This window comes from Oncorhynchus kisutch, unplaced genomic scaffold, assembly GCF_002021735.2.
Source record: "Oncorhynchus kisutch isolate 150728-3 unplaced genomic scaffold, Okis_V2 scaffold3785, whole genome shotgun sequence".
Classification (NCBI taxonomy): Eukaryota; Metazoa; Chordata; class Actinopteri; order Salmoniformes; family Salmonidae; genus Oncorhynchus; species Oncorhynchus kisutch.
Genome location: NW_022265730.1, coordinates 10,062 through 30,233, shown reverse-complemented (window position 1 = coordinate 30,233; position 20,172 = coordinate 10,062). Strand labels below are relative to the sequence as shown.

General features: G+C 43.7%; 1 protein-coding gene across 1 annotated transcript in view; it reads left to right on the top strand.

The window, feature by feature from the left end:
- LOC116371860 (centrosomal protein of 89 kDa-like) overlaps positions 1–19,852 on the top strand; it is a gene marked incomplete at its 3' end in the record, with an annotated part of 36,668 nt that extends 16,816 nt beyond the window's left edge. Inside the window, exons 7-12 of the mRNA XM_031820950.1 lie at positions 4,704–4,767; positions 5,094–5,183; positions 6,461–6,661; positions 7,767–7,909; positions 15,285–15,335; positions 19,700–19,852. Coding sequence (XP_031676810.1) covers positions 4,704–4,767; positions 5,094–5,183; positions 6,461–6,661; positions 7,767–7,909; positions 15,285–15,335; positions 19,700–19,852 — 702 coding nt within the window. The remainder of the gene's footprint in view (positions 1–4,703; positions 4,768–5,093; positions 5,184–6,460; positions 6,662–7,766; positions 7,910–15,284; positions 15,336–19,699) is intronic.
- Positions 19,853–20,172: the final 320 nt, after the last annotated feature.

Below are 20,172 nucleotides of genomic sequence, written 5' to 3'. Positions count from 1 at the left end.
TAATAAACAGAGCTACAGATGGGGGTACAGGTTAGTGGAGGTAATTGAGGTAATATCTAGGTAGAGTTAGTGACTATGTATAGGTAATAAACAGAGCTACAGATGGGGGTACAGGTTAGTGGAGGTAATTGAGGTAATATGTAGGTAGAGTTAGTGACTAGGTAATAAACAGAGCTACAGATGGGGGTACAGGTTAGTGGAGGTAATTGAGGTAATATCTAGGTAGAGTTAGTGACTAGGTAATAAACAGAGCTACAGATGGGGGTACAGGTTAGTGGAGGTAATTGAGGTAATATGTAGGTAGAGTTAGTGACTAGGTAATAAACAGAGCTACAGATGGGGGTACAGGTTAGTGGAGGTAATTGAGGTAATATCTAGGTAGAGTTAGTGACTAGGTAATAAACAGAGCTACAGATGGGGGTACAGGTTAGTGGAGGTAATTGAGGTAATATCTAGGTAGAGTTAGTGACTAGGTAATAAACAGAGCTACAGATGGGGGTACAGGTTAGTGGAGGTAATTGAGGTAATATGTAGGTAGAGTTAGTGACTATGTATAGGTAATAAACAGAGCTACAGATGGGGGTACAGGTTAGTGGAGGTAATTGAGGTAATATCTAGGTAGAGTTAGTGACTAGGTAATAAACAGAGCTACAGCATCATAACAAAAGTCAATGAACAGCAGGTGTTCCTTTCATCTTTTCTTTCTTCTTTTTGTAAAGGGACATACTGTCGAGATTTTTACAATTTCGTGGTTTCCAATTGGTAGCTAGTCTTGTCCAATCACTGCAACTCCCGTACGAACTCAGGAGAGGCGAAGGTCGACAGCCAACGCGTCCTCCGAAACAGGACCCCCTGCCAAGCCACACTGCTTCTCGACACACTGCTCGCTTAACCCGGGAAGCCAGCCGCACCAACGCGTCCTCCGAAACACGACCCCCTGCCAAGCCGCACTGCTTCTTGACACACTGCTCGCTTAACCCGGAAGCCAGCCGCACCAATGTGTCGTCGGAAACACAGTACATCTTTGATTGATTGATGAGATACTCTACCTCAGGCGAGCAAAACCTCGAGACTTCCTTAAATATTTGATTTTGCGCACCAGCTGTTATTTACAAATAGACACGGATCTCCACCCCTTGTCTTACCGGAGCAGCTGTTCTGTCTTGCCGATGGAAACACAGCATACAGAGGCCTGTTAGGCCTAACCCTGACCCGGAGGCAGCTGTTCTGTCTTGCCGAAGCACGGAAACACAGCGTACAGAGGCCTGTTTTGAGCTGGATTTCTCCTGCTGCTCCTCAGCCGGTCGCCGCCCCTCAGCCGGTCGCCGCCCCTCGGCCGGTCGCCGCCCCTCGGCCGGTCGCCGCCCCTCGGCCGGTCACCGCCCGCGCCCCTCGGCCGGTCGCCGCCCCTCAGCCGGTCGCCGCCCCTCAGCCAGTACATTTCTGAGCTGCCAGTTACCTCTATGCTCAGGCGCTCCCTCAACATTAAGGGGACAGAGAAACCAGACACACGTTCCCTCAACATGAGCAGGACAGAGAAAACAGACACACATTCCCTCAACATGATCAGGACAGAGAAACCAGACACACGCTCCCTCAATATGATCAGGACAGAGAAACCAGACACACGCTCCCTCAACATGATCAGGACAGAGAAACCAGACACACGCTCCATCAACATGAGCAGGACAGAGAAACCAGACACACGCTCCCTCAACATGATCAGGACAGAGAAACCAGACACACGCTCCCTCAACATGATCAGGACAGAGAAACCAGACACACGCTCCCTCAACATGATCAGGACAGAGAAACCAGACACACGCTCCCTCAACATGATCAGGACAGAGAAACCAGACACACGCTCCCTCAACATGATCAGGACAGAGAAACCAGACACACGCTCATTGCTCACATAGAGCACTCCAAACAGAAGACACTGAAAACATTTTACATATCTAGTAAATGAAAGCAAAACTCACAAGTTTAGCAGGTTGTGATCTCTGCAAACAACGTCTCCACTCCGAGAATGACTACGGTAAATGATTGTAATTAATACCTGCATTAACAGACATGAATGTAACCAAATGACAGGAAGTAACGGTGACCTATGTAATGGGGAATTTATTCGCCACACACCCCTCCCCCCTTTTCTCAACATTATAAATTATACTCCGGACACATCATCTTCTCAATATCTGAGATGCTTTTCACTGACAGCCTCAACTCCGTAATCAGCTAGGTTTATTGCCACCTGCCCTGCACAAATTGCGGGCTTCCCAATAGGCATATGCCTACGAGCTTGTGATCTGAAACAATCTACAGGTATTGTTTTTAAAGAAGCTTACTGATCCCTGATTCCACTGTGGCTAAGTCATGCTTTCTAGGGAAGTATTTTTGAATGATTCTTTCTGTAGAGACCCACCCCAATGCCATTTCTCTCCTGTTCTATTGGTTGTCATATCAACTGTCTTTCTGTAGAGACCCACCCCAATGCCATTTCTCTCCTGTTCTATTGGTTTTCATATCAACTTTCTTTCTGTAGAGACCCACCCCAATGCCATTTCTCTCCTGTTCTATTGGTTTTCATATCAACTTTCTTACTGTAGAGACCCACCCCAATGCCATTTCTCTCCTGTTCTATTGGTTTTCATATCAACTGTCTTTCTGTAGAGACCCACCCCAATGCCATTTCTCTCGTGTTCTATTGGTTTTCATATCAATTTTCTTTCATTCTCCAGAAGACAAAGGCACAATCCTGGTCCTATTATCATCCCATCCTGGTCATATAATCAACCCATCCTGGTCATATAATCAACCCATCCTGGTTATATTATCAACCCATCCTGGTCATATTATCAACCCATCCTGGTCATATTATCAACCCATCCTGGTCCTATTATCATCCCATCCTGGTCATATTATCAACCCATCCTGGTCCTATTATCATCCCATCCTGGTCATATTATCAACCCATTCTGGTCATATTATCAACCCATTCTGGTCATATTATTATCAACCCATTCTGGTCATATTATTATCAACCCATCCTGGTCATATTAACAACCCATTCTGGTCATATTATCAACCCATCCTGGTTATATTATCAACCCATCCTGGTCATATTATTATCAACCAATCCTGGTTATATAAACAACCAATCCTGGTCATATTAACAACCCATTCTGGTCATATTATCAACCCATTCTGGTCATATTATTATCAACCCATCCTGGTCATATTATTATCAACCCATTCTGGTCCTGTTATCAACCCATCCTGGTTATATTATCAACCCATCCTGGTCCTGTTATCAACCCATCCTGGTTATATAATCAACCCGTCCTGGTCATATTAACAACCCATCCTGGTCATATTATCAACCCATCCTGGTCATATTATCAACCCATCCTGGTTATATTATCAACCCATCCTGGTTATATTATCAACCCATTCTGGTCATATTATTATCAACCCGTCCTGGTCATATTATCAACCCATTCTGGTCATATTATTATCAACCCGTCCTGGTCATATTAACAACCCATCCTGGTCATATTAACAACCCATCCTGGTCATATTATCAACCCATCCTGGTCATATTATCAACCCATTCTGGTCATATTATTATCAACCCATCCTGGTCATATTAACAACCCATCCTGGTCATATTATCAACCCATCCTGGTTATATTATCAACCCATCCTGGTCCTGTTATCAACCCATCCTGGTTATATTATCAACCCATCCTGGTCCTGTTATCAACCCATCCTGGTCATATTATCAACCCATCCTGGTTATATTATCAACCCATCCTGGTCCTGTTATCAACCCATCCTGGTTATATAATCAACCCATCCTGGTCATATTAACAACCCATCCTGGTCATATTATCACCCATCCTGGTCATATTATCAACCCATCCTGGTCATATTATCAACCCATCCTGGTTATATTATCAACCCATCCTGGTCATATTATCAACCCATCCTGGTCATATTATCAACCCATCCTGGTTATATTATCAACCCATCCTGGTTATATTATCAACCCATCCTGGTCCTGTTATCAACCCATCCTGGTTATATAATCAACCCATCCTGGTCATATTATCAACCCATCCTGGTCATATTATTATCAACCAATCCTGGTTATATAAACAACCAATCCTGGTCATATTAACAACCCATCCTGGTCATATTATCAACCCATCCTGGTCATATTATCAACCCATCCTGGTCATATTATCAACCCGTCCTGGTTATATTATCAACCCATCCTGGTTATATTAACAACCCATCCTGGTTATATTATCAACCCATGCTGGTTATATTATCAACCCATCCTGGTCATATTATTATCAACCCATACTGGTCCTGTTATCAACCCATCCTGGTTATATTATCAACCCACCCTGGTCATATTATCAACCCATCCTGGTTATATTATCAACCCATCCTGGTTATATTATCAACCCATATTATCAACCCATCCTGGTCCTGTTATCAACCCATCCTGGTCCTGTTATCAACCCATCCTAGTCATATAATCAACCCATCCTGGTCGTATTGGGAGTGCTGGAGTTGGGCTTTTGGGGGTAATGGAGGACTGGAGTTGGACTGTGCATTCATATCTCTCTCGATCTTTATCTCTCTCTTTCTTTCTCTCATGATCCCTCTTACAATCCCTCTCTCTCCCCCAGGCCACACCGTCCAAACTGGAGCAGAGGCCTTCGTCTTGGTCTCGTAGAAGCATGCCTTCCCCAGGTAAGGACTTATCTTTGGTCCAGTGAGACCGCCTATGAAAACACTCCCATTTCATTTGCCAAATGGTAGGATTATAATTCCCATCCTCTCCATACCAGCTCTCTATCACCTAGTCTAGATCAGCCTACAGTCTATCACCTAGTCTAGATCAGCCTACAGTCTAACACTGTGAGGGCAGCTATTATCTCTCTCCTCTCTCTCTATCCACTCTCTTTCTCTCCCCTCTCTTTGTCTTTCTAATTGCCAGTAGTTGTATATTTCAGAGGGAGGTGATGAGAGGAATTACACTGACTCTGTGTGTATACCTAAGCTTCTTCTTCTCTCAGATCTGACAGAAGAAAGCTTCTGTGCATCTAAGAAGAGGTCTTCAGCCCAGCAGACCAAGAGTTCAGGAAGCAGGAGAGATGGACCATCAGGTAGACAGTCGTCCTTAGAGTCAGGACACAGTCATCCTTAGTCAGTCAGGACACAGTCATCCTTAGTCAGTCAGGACACAGTCATCCTTAGAGTCGGTCAGGACACAGTCGTCCTTAGAGTCAGCCAGGACACAGTCATCCTTAGTCGGTCAGGACACAGTCATCCTTAGAGTCGGTCAGGACACAGTCATCCTTAGAGTCAGCCAGGACACAGTCATCCTTAGTCGGTCAGGACACAGTCATCCTTAGAGTCGGTCAGGACACAGTCATCCTTAGAGTCGGTCAGGACACAGTCATCCTTAGAGTCGGTCAGGACACAGTCGTCCTTCGAGTCGGTCAGGACACAGTCATCCTTCGAGTCGGTCAGGACACAGTCATCCTTCGAGTCGGTCAGGACACAGTCATCCTTAGTCAGTCAGGACACAGTCATCCTTAGTCAGTCAGGACACAGTCATCCTTAGTCAGTCAGGACACAGTCATCCTTAGTCAGTCAGGACACAGTCATCCTTAGTCAGTCAGGACACAGTCATCCTTAGTCAGTCAGGACACAGTCATCCTTAGTCAGTCAGGACACAGTCATCCTTAGAGTCGGTCAGGAAACAGTCGTCCTTAGAGTCGGTCAGGACACAGTCGTCCTTCGAGTCGGTCAGGACACAGTCATCCTTAGAGTCGGTCAGGACACAGTCGTCCTTCGAGTCGGTCAGGACACAGTCATCCTTCGAGTCGGTCAGGACACAGTCATCCTTCGAGTCGGTCAGGACACAGTCATCCTTAGAGTCGGTCAGGACACAGTCATCCTTAGAGTCAGCACACAGTCGTCCTTAGAGTCAGCACACAGTCGTCCTTAGAGTCGGTCAGGACCTCACAGTATTATTATAGATCTGTGTTGTCTGGACCTCACAGTATTATTATATATCTGTGTTGTCTGGACCTCACAGTATTTATGTTCTCATCAACACTTTTCCTCTTTGCTTGCTGTCTCTCTGTCTGTGTGTCTCTGTCTGTGTGTCTGTCTGTCTGTGTGTCTGTCTGTGTGCCTCTGTCTCTGTGTCTCTGTCTCTGTGTCTCTGTCTGTGTGTCTCTTTGTCTGCGTGTGTCTCTGTCTGTGTGTGTCTCTGTCTGTGTGTCTCTGTCTGTGTGTCTCTGTCTGTGTGTCTCTGTCTGTGTGTCTCTGTCTGTGTGTCTCTGTCTGTGTGTCATTGTGTGTCTGTCTGTGTTTTCTCTGTCTGTGTGTGTTGTGTCTTGCTGTGCTGTGCCATACACCTTGCCACACTCAGAGGCCAGCAGTGCCTACAGAGAGGTTCTGGACATGCAGAAGGAGATGGTTCGGTCTTTAACAGAGCAGAACCAGGCCCTGGGGGCAGACAGGAGGGTGCTGGAGCAGAGGTGTACAGAACAGAGCCTGCAGCTGCAGAGGAGCCACCAGAGGGTCCAGAGTCTGGAGCGGGAACTCAGCAAGGCCCCTGTCCCTACAGCAGGTGGGGTGGATACTGGTGGCTGAGGGGGGCAAGAGGGGAGAGGACCTAAGGTGGGGTGGAAGGGGGGGACAAGGAGAGAAAAACCCTGGGGCCGTGAGAGACGGGGGTCCGTGAGAGACTGGGGGCTGTGAGAGACTGGGGGCTGTGACAGATAGGAGAGACTGGGGGCCGTGAGAGACTGGAGGGGAGAAGGGGAGAGACTGGGGCCGTGAGAGGGAGGAGGGGAGAGACTGGGGGCTGTGAGAGACTGGAGGGGAGGAGGGGAGAGACTGGGGGCCGTGAGAGACTGGGGGCCGTGAGAGACTGGGGTCCGTGAGATACTGGAGTCCGTGAGAGACTGGGGGCCGTGAGAGACTGGGGTGGAGGAGGGGATAGACTGGGGGGGAGGAGGCAAGAGACTGGGGGCCGTGAGAGACAGGAGGGGAGGAGAGACAGGAGGGGAGAGACTGGGGCCGTGAGAGACTGGAGGGGAGGAGAGACAGGAGGGGAGGAGGCGAGAGACTGGGGGCCGTGAGAGACAGGAGGGGAGGAGAGCCAGGAGGGGAGGAGGCGAGAGACTGGGGGACTTGAGAGACAGGAGGGGAGGAGAGACAGGAGGGGAGGAGGCGAGAGACTGGGGGCCGTGAGAGACTGGAGGAGAGGAGGGGAGAAACTGGGGGCCGTGAGAGACTGGGGGCCGTGAGAGCCTGGGGGCCGTGAGAGCCTGGGGTCCGTGAGAGCCTGGGGTCCGTGAGAGCATGGGGTCCGTGAGAGCATGGGGTCCGTGAGAGACTGGGGGCCGTGAGAGACTGGGGGCCGTGAGAGACTGGGGGCCGTGAGAGACTGGGGGCTGTGAGAGACAGGAGGGGAGGAGGGGAGAGACTGGGGGCCGTGAGAGACTGGGGGCCGTGAGAGACAGGAGGGGAGGAGGGGAGAGACTGGGGGGAGGAGGGGAGAGACTGGGGGCCGAGAGAGACTGGGGGCCGAGAGAGACTGGGGGCCGTGAGAGTCTGGGGTGGAGGATGGGAGAGACTGGGGGCCGTGAGAGACTGGGTAGGGGGAGAGACTCGTGTTCTGCATTGTACTTCCTGTGTGGACCAGACACTGACTGTAGCTCCCCCTGTAGGTGAACAGGCAGAGCTGCTGAGTCTGAGGCAGCAAGCCCAGGAGGTGGTAGACGAGAACGACATCCTGAAGATGACCGTCCATCGCCTCAATGTGGAGCTCAGCCGCTACCAGACACGCTTCAGACCCCTGAGCAAAGAAGAGGTAACTATAACTACCCTAACTATAACTACCCTAGCTATAACTATACCTACCCTAACTATACCTACCCTAACTATAACTACCCTAACTATAACTACCCTAACTATACCTACCCTAACTATAACTATAACTGCCCTAACTATAACTACCCTAACTATAACTACCCTAACTATAACTACCCTAACTATACCTACCCTAACTATAACTATAACTACCCTAACTATAACTATACCTACCCTAACTATACCTACCCTAACTATACCTACCCTAACTATAACTACCCTAACTATAACTACCCTAACTATAACTATACCTACCCTAACTATAACTATAACTATAACTACCCTAACTATACCTACCCTAACTATAACTATACCTACCCTAACTATACCTACCCTAACTATACCTACCCTAACTATAACTATAACTACCCTAACTATAACTATAACTACCCTAACTATAACTATACCTACCCTAACTATAACTATACCTACCCTAACTATAACTACCCTAACTATACCTACCCTAACTATAACTATAACTGCCCTAACTATAACTACCCTAACTATACCTACCCTAACTATACCTACCCTAACTATACCTACCCTAACTATACCTACCCTAACTATAACTACCCTAACTATAACTACCCTAACTATAACTATAACTACCCTAACTATACCTACCCTAACTATAACTATACCTACCCTAACTATAACTACCCTAACTATACCTACCCTAACTATAACTATGACTGCCCTAACTATAACTACCCTAACTATAACTACCCTAACTATACCTACTATAACTACCCTAACTATAACTATAACTACCCTAACTATAACTATAACTACCCTAACTATACCTACCCTAACTATACCTACCCTAACTATACCTAACCTAACTATAACTACCCTAACTATAACTATAACTACCCTAACTATAACTACCCTAACTATAACTATACCTACCCTAACTATAACTATAACTATAACTACCCTAACTATAACTACCCTAACTATACATACCCTAACGATAACTATACCTACCCTAACTATAACTATACCTACCCTAACTATAACTACCCTAACTACCCTAACTATAACTACCAGACAGCCCTGGGCAAAGAAGAGGTATCTATAACTACCCTAACTATAACTATACCTACCCTAACTATAACTACCCTAACTATATGTACCCTAACTATACCTACCCTAACTATACCTACCCTAACTATAGCTACCCTAACTATAACTACCCTAACTAAAGCTACCCTAACTATACCTACCCTAACTATACCTACCCTAACTATAACTACCCTAACTATAACTACCCTAACTATAACTATAACTACCAGACAGCCCTGGGCAAAGAAGAGGTATCTATAACTACCCTAACTATAACTATACCTACCCTAACTATAACTACCAGACACGCTTCAGACCCCTGGGCAAAGAAGAGGTAACTATAACGACCCTAACTATAACTACCCTAACTATAACTGTAACTACCCTAACTATAACTATAACTACCAGACAGCCCTGGGCAAAGAAGAGGTATCTATAACTACCCTAACTATAACTATACCTACCCTAACTATAACTACCAGACATGCTTCAGACCCCTGGGCAAAGAAGAGGTAACTATAACTACCCTAACTATACCTACCCTAACTATAACTACCCTAACTATAACTACCCTAAATATAACTATACCTACCAGACAGCCCTGGGCAAAGAAGAGGTATCTATAACTACCCTAACTATACTACCCTAACTATACCTACCCTAACTATACCTACCCTAACTATAACTACTATAGTACTGTAGTTACTGTAGTAATGTGGTTCTGGATGTATTGATGTACTGTAGTAATGTGGTTCTGGATGTATTGATGTACTGTAGTAATGTGGTTCTGGATGTATTGATGTACTGTAGTTACTGTAGTAATGTGGTTCTGGATGTATTGATGTACTGTAGTTACTGTAGTAATGTGGTTCTGGATGTATTGATGTACTGTAGTAATGTGGTTCTGGATGTATAGATGTCCTGTAGTTACTGTAGTAATGTGGTTCTGGATGTATTGATGTACTGTAGTTACTGTGGTAATGTGGTTCTGGATGTATTGATGTACTGTAGTAATGTGGTTCTGGATGTATAGATGTACTGTAGTAATGTGGTTCTGGATGTATTGATGTACTGTAGTTACTGTAGTAATGTGGTTCTGGATGTATTGATGTATTGATGTACTGTAGTTACTGTAGTAATGTGGTTCTGGATGTATAGATGTACTGTAGTAATGTGGTTCTGGATGTATTGATGTACTGTAGTTACTGTAGTAATGTGGTTCTGGATGTATTGATGTACTGTAGTTACTGTAGTAATGTGGTTCTGGATGTATTGATGTACTGTAGTTACTGTAGTAATGTGGTTCTGGATGTATTGATGTACTGTAGTAATGTGGTTCTGGATGTATTGATGTACTGTAGTTACTGTAGTAATGTGGTTCTGGATGTATTGATGTACTGTAGTTACTGTAGTAATGTGGTTCTGGATGTATATATGTACTGTAGTTACTGTAGTAATGTGGTTCTGGATGTATTGATGTACTGTAGTAATGTGGTTCTGGATGTATATAGTACTGTAGTTACTGTAGTAATGTGGTTCTGGATGTATTGATGTACTGTAGTTACTGTAGTAATGTGGTTCTGGATGTATTGATGTCCTGTAGTAATGTGGTTCTGGATGTACTGTAGTTACTGTAGTAATGTGGTTCTGGATGTATTGATGTACTGTAGTTACTGTAGTAATGTGGTTCTGGATGTATTGATGTACTGTAGTTACTGTAGTAATGTGGTTCTGGATGTATTGATGTACTGTAGTAATGTGGTTCTGGATGTATTGATGTACTGTAGTTACTGTAGTAATGTGGTTCTGGATGTATTGATGTACTGTAGTTACTGTAGTAATGTGGTTCTGGATGTATTGATGTACTGTAGTTACTGTAGTAATGTGGTTCTGGATGTATTGATGTACTGTAGTTACTGTAGTAATGTGGTTCTGGATGTATAGATGTACTGTAGTTACTGTAGTAATGTGGTTCTGGATGTATTGATGTACTGTAGTTACTGTAGTAATGTGGTTCTGGATGTATAGATGTACTGTAGTAATGTGGTCCTGGATGTATTGATGTACTGTAGTTACTGTAGTAATGTGGTTCTGGATGTATTGATGTACTGTAGTTACTGTAGTAATGTGGTTCTGGATGTATTGATGTGCTGTAGGTACTGTAGTAATGTGGTTCTGGATGTATAGATGTACTGTAGTTACTGTAGTAATGTGGTCCTGGATGTATTGATGTACTGTAGTTACTGTAGTAATGTGGTTCTGGATGTATTGATGTACTGTAGTAATGTGGTTCTGGATGTATTGATGTACTGTAGTAATGTGGTTCTGGATGTATTGATGTACTGTAGTAATGTGGTTCTGGATGTATAGATGTCCTGTAGTTACTGTAGTAATGTGGTTCTGGATGTATTGATGTACTGTAGTTACTGTTGTAATGTGGTTCTGGATGTATAGATGTCCTGTAGTTACTGTAGTAATGTGGTTCTGGATGTACTGTAGTTACTGTAGTAATGTGGTTCTGGATGTATTGATGTCCTGTAGTAATGTGGTTCTGGATGTATTGATGTACTGTAGTTACTGTAGTAATGTGGTTCTGGATGTATTGATGTACTGTAGTAATGTGGTTCTGGATGTATAGATGTCCTGTAGTTACTGTAGTAATGTGGTTCTGGATGTATTGATGTACTGTAGTTACTGTAGTAATGTGGTTCTGGATGTATTGATGCACTGTAGTAATGTGGTTCTGGATGTATTGATGTACTGTAGTTACTGTAGTAATGTGGTTCTGAATGTATTGATGTACTGTAGTAATGTGGTTCTGGATGTATTGATGTACTGTAGTAATGTGGTTCTGGATGTATTGATGTACTGTAGTAATGTGGTTCTGGATGTATAGATGTACTGTAGTAATGTGGTTCTGGATGTATTGATGTCCTGTAGTTACTGTAGTAATGTGGTTCTGGATGTATTGGTGTACTGTAGTTACTGTAGTAATGTGGTTCTGGATGTATTGATGTACTGTAGTTACTGTAGTAATGTGGTTCTGGATGTATTGATGCACTGTAGTAATGTGGTTCTGGATGTATTGATGTACTGTAGTTACTGTAGTAATGTGGTTCTGAATGTATTGATGTACTGTAGTAATGTGGTTCTGGATGTATTGATGTACTGTAGTAATGTGGTTCTGGATGTATTGATGTACTGTAGTAATGTGGTTCTGGATGTATAGATGTACTGTAGTAATGTGGTTCTGGATGTATTGATGTCCTGTAGTTACTGTAGTAATGTGGTTCTGGATGTATTGGTGTACTGTAGTTACTGTAGTAATGTGGTTCTGGATGTATAGATGTACTGTAGTTACTGTAGTAATGTGGTTCTGGATGTATTGATGTACTGTAGTAATGTGGTTCTGGATGTATTGATGTACTGTAGTTACTAGTAATGTGGTTCTGGATGTATTGATGTACTGTGGTTCTGGATGTATTGATGTACTGTAGTTACTGTAGTAATGTGGTTCTGGATTTATAGATGTACTGTAGTTACTATAGTAATGTGGTTCTGGATGTATTGATGTACTGTAGTAATGTGGTTCTGGATGTACTGTAGTTACTGTAGTAATGTGGTTCTGGATGTATTGATGTCCTGTAGTAATGTGGTTCTGGATGTATAGATGTACTGTAGTTACTGTAGTAATGTGGTTATGGATGTATTGATGTACTGTAGTAATGTGGTTATGGATGTATTGATGTACTGTAGTAATGTGGTTCTGGATGTATTGATGTACTGTAGTAATGTGGTTCTGGATGTATTGATGTACTGTAGTTACTGTAGTAATGTGGTTCTGGATGTATTGATGTACTGTAGTTACTGTAGTAATGTGGTTCTGGATGTATTGATGTACTGTAGTAATGTGGTTCTGGATGTATTGATGTACTGTAGTAATGTGGTTCTGGATGTATTGATGTACTGTAGTTACTGTAGTAATGTGGTTCTGGATGTATTGATGTACTGTAGTTACTGTAGTAATGTGGTTCTGGATGTATTGATGTACTGTAGTAGTGTGGTTCTGGATGTATTGATGTACTGTAGTTACTGTAGTAATGTGGTTCTGGATGTATTGATGTACTGTAGTTACTGTAGTAATGTGGTTCTGGATGTATATATGTACTGTAGTTACTGTAGTAATGTGGTTCTGGATGTATTGATGTACTGTAGTAATGTGGTTCTGGATGTATTGATGTAATGTGGTTCTGGATGTATTGATGTACTGTAGTAATGTGGTTCTGGATGTATTGATGTACTGTAGTTACTGTAGTAATGTGGTTCTGGATGTATAGATGTACTGTAGTTACTGTAGTAATGTGGTTCTGGATGTATTGATGTACTGTAGTAATGTGGTTCTGGATGTATTGATGTACTGTAGTAATGTGGTTCTGGATATATTGATGTACTGTAGTTACTGTAGTAATGTGGTTCTGGATGTATTGATGTACTGTAGTTACTGTAGTAATGTGGTTCTGGATGTATTGATGTAATGTGGTTCTGGATGTATTGATGTACTGTAGTAATGTGGTTCTGGATGTATTGATGTACTGTAGTTACTGTAGTAATGTGGTTCTGGATGTATTGATGTACTGTAGTTACTGTAGTAATGTGGTTCTGGATGTATTGATGTAATGTGGTTCTGGATGTATTGATGTACTGTAGTAATGTGGTTCTGGATGTATTGATGTACTGTAGTTACTGTAGTAATGTGGTTCTGGATGTATAGATGTACTGTAGTAATGTGGTTCTGGATGTATTGATGTACTGTAGTTACTGTAGTAATGTGGTTCTGGATGTATTGATGTACTGTAGTAATGTGGTTCTGGATGTATTGATGTACTGTAGTAATGTGGTTCTGGATGTATTGATGTACTGTAGTAATGTGGTTCTGGATGTATTGATGTACTGTAGTTAGTGTAGTAATGTGGTTCTGGATGTATTGATGTACTGTAGTTACTGTAGTAATGTGGTTCTGGATGTATTGATGTACTGTAGTAATGTGGTTCTGGATGTATAGATGTACTGTAGTTACTGTAGTCATGTGGTTCTGGATGTATTGATGTACTGTAGTAATGTGGTTCTGGATGTATTGATGTACTGTAGTAATGTGGTTCTGGATGTATTGATGTACTGTAGTTACTGTAGTAATGTGGTTCTGGATGTATAGATGTCCTGTAGTAATGTGGTTCTGGATGTATTGATGTACTGTAGTAATGTGGTTCTGGATGTATAGATGTACTGTAGTTACTGTAGTAATGTGGTTCTGGATGTATTGATGTACTGTAGTTACTGTAGTAATGTGGTTCTGGATGTATTGATGTACTGTAGTTACTGTAGTAATGTGGTTCTGGATGTATTGATGTACTGTAGTTACTGTAGTAATGTGGTTCTGGATGTATTGATGTACTGTAGTAATGTGGTTCTGGATGTATTGATGTACTGTAGTTACTGTAGTAATGTGGTTCTGAATGTATTGATGTACTGTAGTAATGTGGTTCTGGATGTATTGATGTACTGTAGTAATGTGGTTCTGGATGTATTGATGTACTGTAGTAATGTGGTCCTGGATGTATAGATGTACTGTAGTTACTGTAGTAATGTGGTTCTGGATGTATTGATGTACTGTAGTTACTGTAGTAATGTGGTTCTGGATGTATAGATGTACTTTAGTAATGTGGTTCTGGATGTATTGATGTACTGTAGTTACTGTAGTAATGTGGTTCTGGATGTATTGATGTACTGTAGTTACTGTAGTAATGTGGTTCTGGATGTATTGATGTACTGTAGTAATGTGGTTCTGGATGTATTGATGCACTGTAGTTACTGTAGTAATGTGGTTCTGGATGTATAGATGTACTGTAGTAATGTGGTTCTGGATGTATTGATGTACTGTAGTAATGTGGTTCTGGATGTATTGATGTACTGTAGTTACTGTAGTAATGTGGTTCTGGATGTATAGATGTCCTGTAGTTACTGTAGTAATGTGGTTCTGGATGTATTGATGTACTGTAGTTACTGTTGTAATGTGGTTCTGGATGTATAGATGTCCTGTAGTTACTGTAGTAATGTGGTTCTGGATGTATTGATGTACTGTAGTTACTGTAGTAATGTGGTTCTGGATGTATTGATGTACTGTAGTTACTGTAGTAATGTGGTTCTGGATGTATTGATGTACTGTAGTGATGTTTTCTCTCCATGTCTTTCAGAGCTCCAGGACCCATGGCCTGCCACTTAAAGGATCTGCTCCTCCCTGGCTGGTCAGTCACTCAGACATTCTCATGGATTCCTCCTCTAGAAACAGTGGCATTGTCTTCTGCTATGTATACCAGTGAATTATGAGCCCGATCCTTAGCAACCCTCAGGGATCCTTAGCAACCCTCAGGGATCCTTAGCAACCCTCAGGGATCCTTAGCTACCCCTGGCGATCCTTAGCTATCCCTGGTGATCCTTAGCTATCCCTGGCGATCCTTAGCTATCCCTGGCGATCCTTAGCTAACCCTGGCGATCCTTAGCTATCCCTGGCGATCCTTAGCTATCCCTGGCGAACCTTAGCTATCCCTGGCGATCCTTAACTATCCCTGGCGATCCTTAGGGCTCCGACACACCAATAGCGTTTGCTGGCCGAGAGTACTTAGCACCTCTGAACATAATTTGTGAACCGATTGCTATCCTTAGCAATCCTTAAAGTCCAGTTCAGAGACAACAGACGACATGAGACGAGATTAGATAAAACTAGCTAGTTTTAGAATGTTGTGTTGTACGACAGCTGACGAAAGACGGGGTATTCGGATCAAGGAGACGAGACGTGCAGTTGAGACCATTTCCGCGATAACGGTTCCTCGTTTCGTCGACGTGATGAAACAAAGTTGCTACTTGTTATAGCAAGTTACTGTAACTAACGAGTATCATGAAATACGTGTAACAGTGTAGACAAGTTACTGTAACTAACGAGTATCATGAAATACGTGTAACAGTGTAGACTTTATGACTTGTCAGATGAATATCAGCCAGCTAGGCTAGCTATCTGCAACAGAATAGGTAGGTAGATGTCTGTTTGGTTAGCTAGCTAGCTGCTTGGCTGTGTGCAGAACATTAGTTCACTGGCTTCTGATTGTCTAAAGGGATCCGTCTCGTCTCAAGACTTTAGATAAAGGTATGTGACCTGTTGAATGTCGGAAACTCCAGCTGACGACATGAGACGTTTTAAAACCGGACCGTTCAGATCAAGCAAACTTTGTTCTAAAACTCCTTCAGACCGTCGTGTTGTCTCATCTTACGTATCTGAACTGGGCTTTAACACAGTTTAGCGGTAGATTTTTGGATTCCTTTCTCTGCATGTTGAACGAGTGGATTACTCAAAATCGATGGCGCCAACTAAACAGACTTTTTGGGATGTAAAAGAACGATTTTATCTAACAAAATAACACTACATGTTGTAGCTGGGACCCTTTGGATGACAAACCAGAGGAAGATTTCCAAAACTAAGTGAATATTTAATCGCCTTTTGTGAATTTATGAAACCTCTGTCGGTGGAAAAATATTTTGATGCGGGCGCCGTCCTCAAACAATCTCATGGCATGGTTTCTCTGTAAAGCCTATTGTAAAATCGGACAGTGCATTTAGATGAACAAGAATATAATATTTTAAGTCTCGCACTTTTCGCCCTGAATGTCGATCGAGCGTTTGTCTGCCGATCATTTCAGAGCGCTGTGTTTTAGGGACCGCTCACTGTAGACAACTGACTGCCAACATTTTTCACGCGACTCTACATGTATAATCGGTGCTCTTGGTTCGAAAATGACGTTCAACGGTACTGAGTACTATCGGCCAGAAAACACTATTGGTCTATACTATATGTAGACTATATGTCTGAGCCCTTAGCGATCCTCAGCGTTCCTTAGTGTTCCTTAGCAATCCTCAGTAATTCTAATATCCTAAAACTGTTGTTTGTTCTTCACTGATGTCAGAACTGTCACATTAGCAAAGCCAGGGACTCTCTTCTCCTCTCTCCTCTCCTCTTCTCCCCTCTCCTCTCCTCTCCTCTCCTCCCCTTTTATCCTCTCTCCTCTCCTCTCCTCTTCTCCCCTCTCCTCTCCTCCCCTTTTATTCTCTCTCCTCTCCTCCCCTCTTCTCCTCTCTTCTTCCTTCTCTCTCTTCTCCCCTGATATCTGATGTACTCACTACAGTAGGTGTTCTCTCTGTCTCTCTCCTCTCTCCTCCCCTGATATCTGATGTACTCAGTACAGTGGGTGTTGTCTCTGTCTCTCTCCTCCCGTGATATCTGATGTACTCACTATAGTGGGTGTTCTCTCTCTCTCTCCTCCCCTGATATCTGATGTACTCAGTACAGTGGGTGTTCTCTGTCTCTCCTCTCTCCTCCCCTGATATCTGATGTACTCACTACAGTGGGTGTTCTCTCTGTCTCTCTCCTCCCTGATATCTGATTTACTCAGTACAGTGGGTGTTCTCTCTCTCCTCCCCTGATATCTGATGTACTCAGTACAGTGGGTGTTCTCTCTCCTCCCCTGATATCTGATGTACTCAGTATAGTGGGTGTTCTCTCTCTCTCCTCCCCTGATATCTGATGTACTCAGTACAGTGGGTGTTCTCTCTCTCCTCCCCTGATATCTGATGTACTCAGTACAGTGGGTGTTCTCTCTCTCCTCCCCTGATATCTGATGTACTCAGTACAGTGGGTGTTCTCTCTGTCTCTCTCCTCCCTGATATCTGATGTACTCAGTACAGTGGGTGTTCTCTCTCTCTCTCTCTCCTCCCCTGATATCTGATGTACTCAGTACAGTGGGTGTTCTCTCTCTCTCCTCCCCTGATATCTGATGTACTCAGTACAGTGGGTGTTCTCTGTCTCTCCTCTCTCCTCCCCTGATATCTGATGTACTCACTACAGTGGGTGTTCTCTCTGTCTCTCTCCTCCCTGATATCTGATTTACTCAGTACAGTGGGTGTTCTCTCTCTCCTCCCCTGATATCTGATGTACTCAGTACAGTGGGTGTTCTCTCTCCTCCCCTGATATCTGATGTACTCAGTATAGTGGGTGTTCTCTCTCTCTCCTCCCCTGATATCTGATGTACTCAGTACAGTGGGTGTTCTCTCTCTCCTCCCCTGATATCTGATGTACTCAGTACAGTGGGTGTTCTCTCTCTCCTCCCCTGATATCTGATGTACTCAGTACAGTGGGTGTTCTCTCTGTCTCTCTCCTCCCTGATATCTGATGTACTCAGTACAGTGGGTGTTCTCTCTCTCTCCTCCCCTGATATCTGATGTACTCACTACAGTGGGTGTTCTCTCTCTCCTCCCCTGATATCTGATGTACTCAGTACAGTGGGTGTTCTCTCTCTCTCCTCCCCTGATATCTGATGTACTCAGTACAGTGGGTGTTCTCTCTCTCTCCTCCCCTGATATCTGATGTACTCAGTACAGTGGGTGTTCTCTCTCTCTCCTCCCCTGATATCTGATGTACTCAGTACAGTGGGTGTTCTCTCTCTCTCCTCCCCTGATATCTGATGTACTCAGTACAGTGGGTGTTCTCTCTCTCTCCTCCACTGATATCTGATGTACTCAGTACAGTGGGTGTTCTCTCTCTCCTCCCCTGATATCTGATGTACTCAGTACAGTGGGTGTTCTCTCTCTCCTCCCCTGATATCTGATGTACTCAGTACAGTGGGTGTTCTCTCTCTCTCCTCCCCTGATATCTGATGTACTCACTACAGTGGGTGTTCTCTCTCTCTCTCCTCCCCTGATATCTGATGTACTCACTACAGTGGGTGTTCTCTCTCGCTCCTCCCCTGATATCTGATGTACTCAGTACAGTGGGTGTTCTCTCTCTCTCCTCCCCTGATATCTGATGTACTCAGTACAGTGGGTGTTCTCTCTCTCCTCCCCTGATATCTGATGTACTCAGTACAGTGGGTGTTCTCTCTCTCTCCTCCCCTGATATCTGATGTACTCAGTACAGTGGGTGTTCTCTCTCTCTCTCTCCTCCCCTGATATCTGATGTACTCAGTACAGTGGGTGTTCTCTCTCTCTCCTCCCCTGATATCTGATGTACTCAGTACAGTGGGTGTTCTCTCTCTCTCCTCCCCTGATATCTGATGTACTCAGTACAGTGGGTGTTCTCTCTCTCTCCTCCCCTGATATCTGATGTACTCAGTACAGTGGGTGTTCTCTCTCTACTCCCCTGATATCTGATGTACTCAGTACAGTGGGTGTTCTCTCTCTCTCCTCCCCTGATATCTGATGTACTCAGTACAGTGGGTGTTCTCTCTCTCCTCCCCTGATATCTGATGTACTCAGTACAGTGGGTGTTCTCTCTCCTCCCCTGATATCTGATGTACTCAGTACAGTGGGTGTTCTCTCTCCTCCCCTGATATCTGATGTACTCAGTACAGTGGGTGTTCTCTCTCTCTCCTCCCCTGATATCTGATGTACTCAGTACAGTGGGTGTTCTCTCTCTCTCCTCCCCTATATATCTATTTCATGTTCCCTGTGAGATCCTCTCACAGATTGAGATTCTCCATTGAGTTTCCAGTCCAGAGGCTGAATCTGTGTCCTGGAAACCAGCACTGGGTGTCTAAACTCTAACGTCATCCTTTCTGTCTTCCAGCTGGACATGAAGTATTTATCTCCATTGTTGTTGTCTTATGAAGACCGGCTCACTGAGAAAGATACTCTCCTGCAGGCCTCGGAGGTAAGTGTGTGTGTGTGTGTGTGTGTGTGTGTGTGTGTGTGTGTGTGTGCGTGTTTCTTTGCGTGTTTTGTATTAGTGTCACCCTGTTATTCTCTTGTTAATATCTTTATGCTTTTTAAATGTGTTATGGTCTATTTAAGAGAACAACACGAGAGTTATTAACATGCATCATGCTCAGCCAGTATATTAAAGTGATTAGGAGCCATTGAACATGCATCATGCTCAGCCAGTATATTAAAGTGTGGGGTGAAGACATCCAATGAGTTAAGGACATAGAGAGACGCCTGGTCTACCCAGGCTCTGGTTGAAATAAGCTCAGCTTTGTCCCGCTAAACTGATAGAGAGAGGCCTGGTCTACCCAGGCTCTGGTTAAAATCAGCTCAGCTATA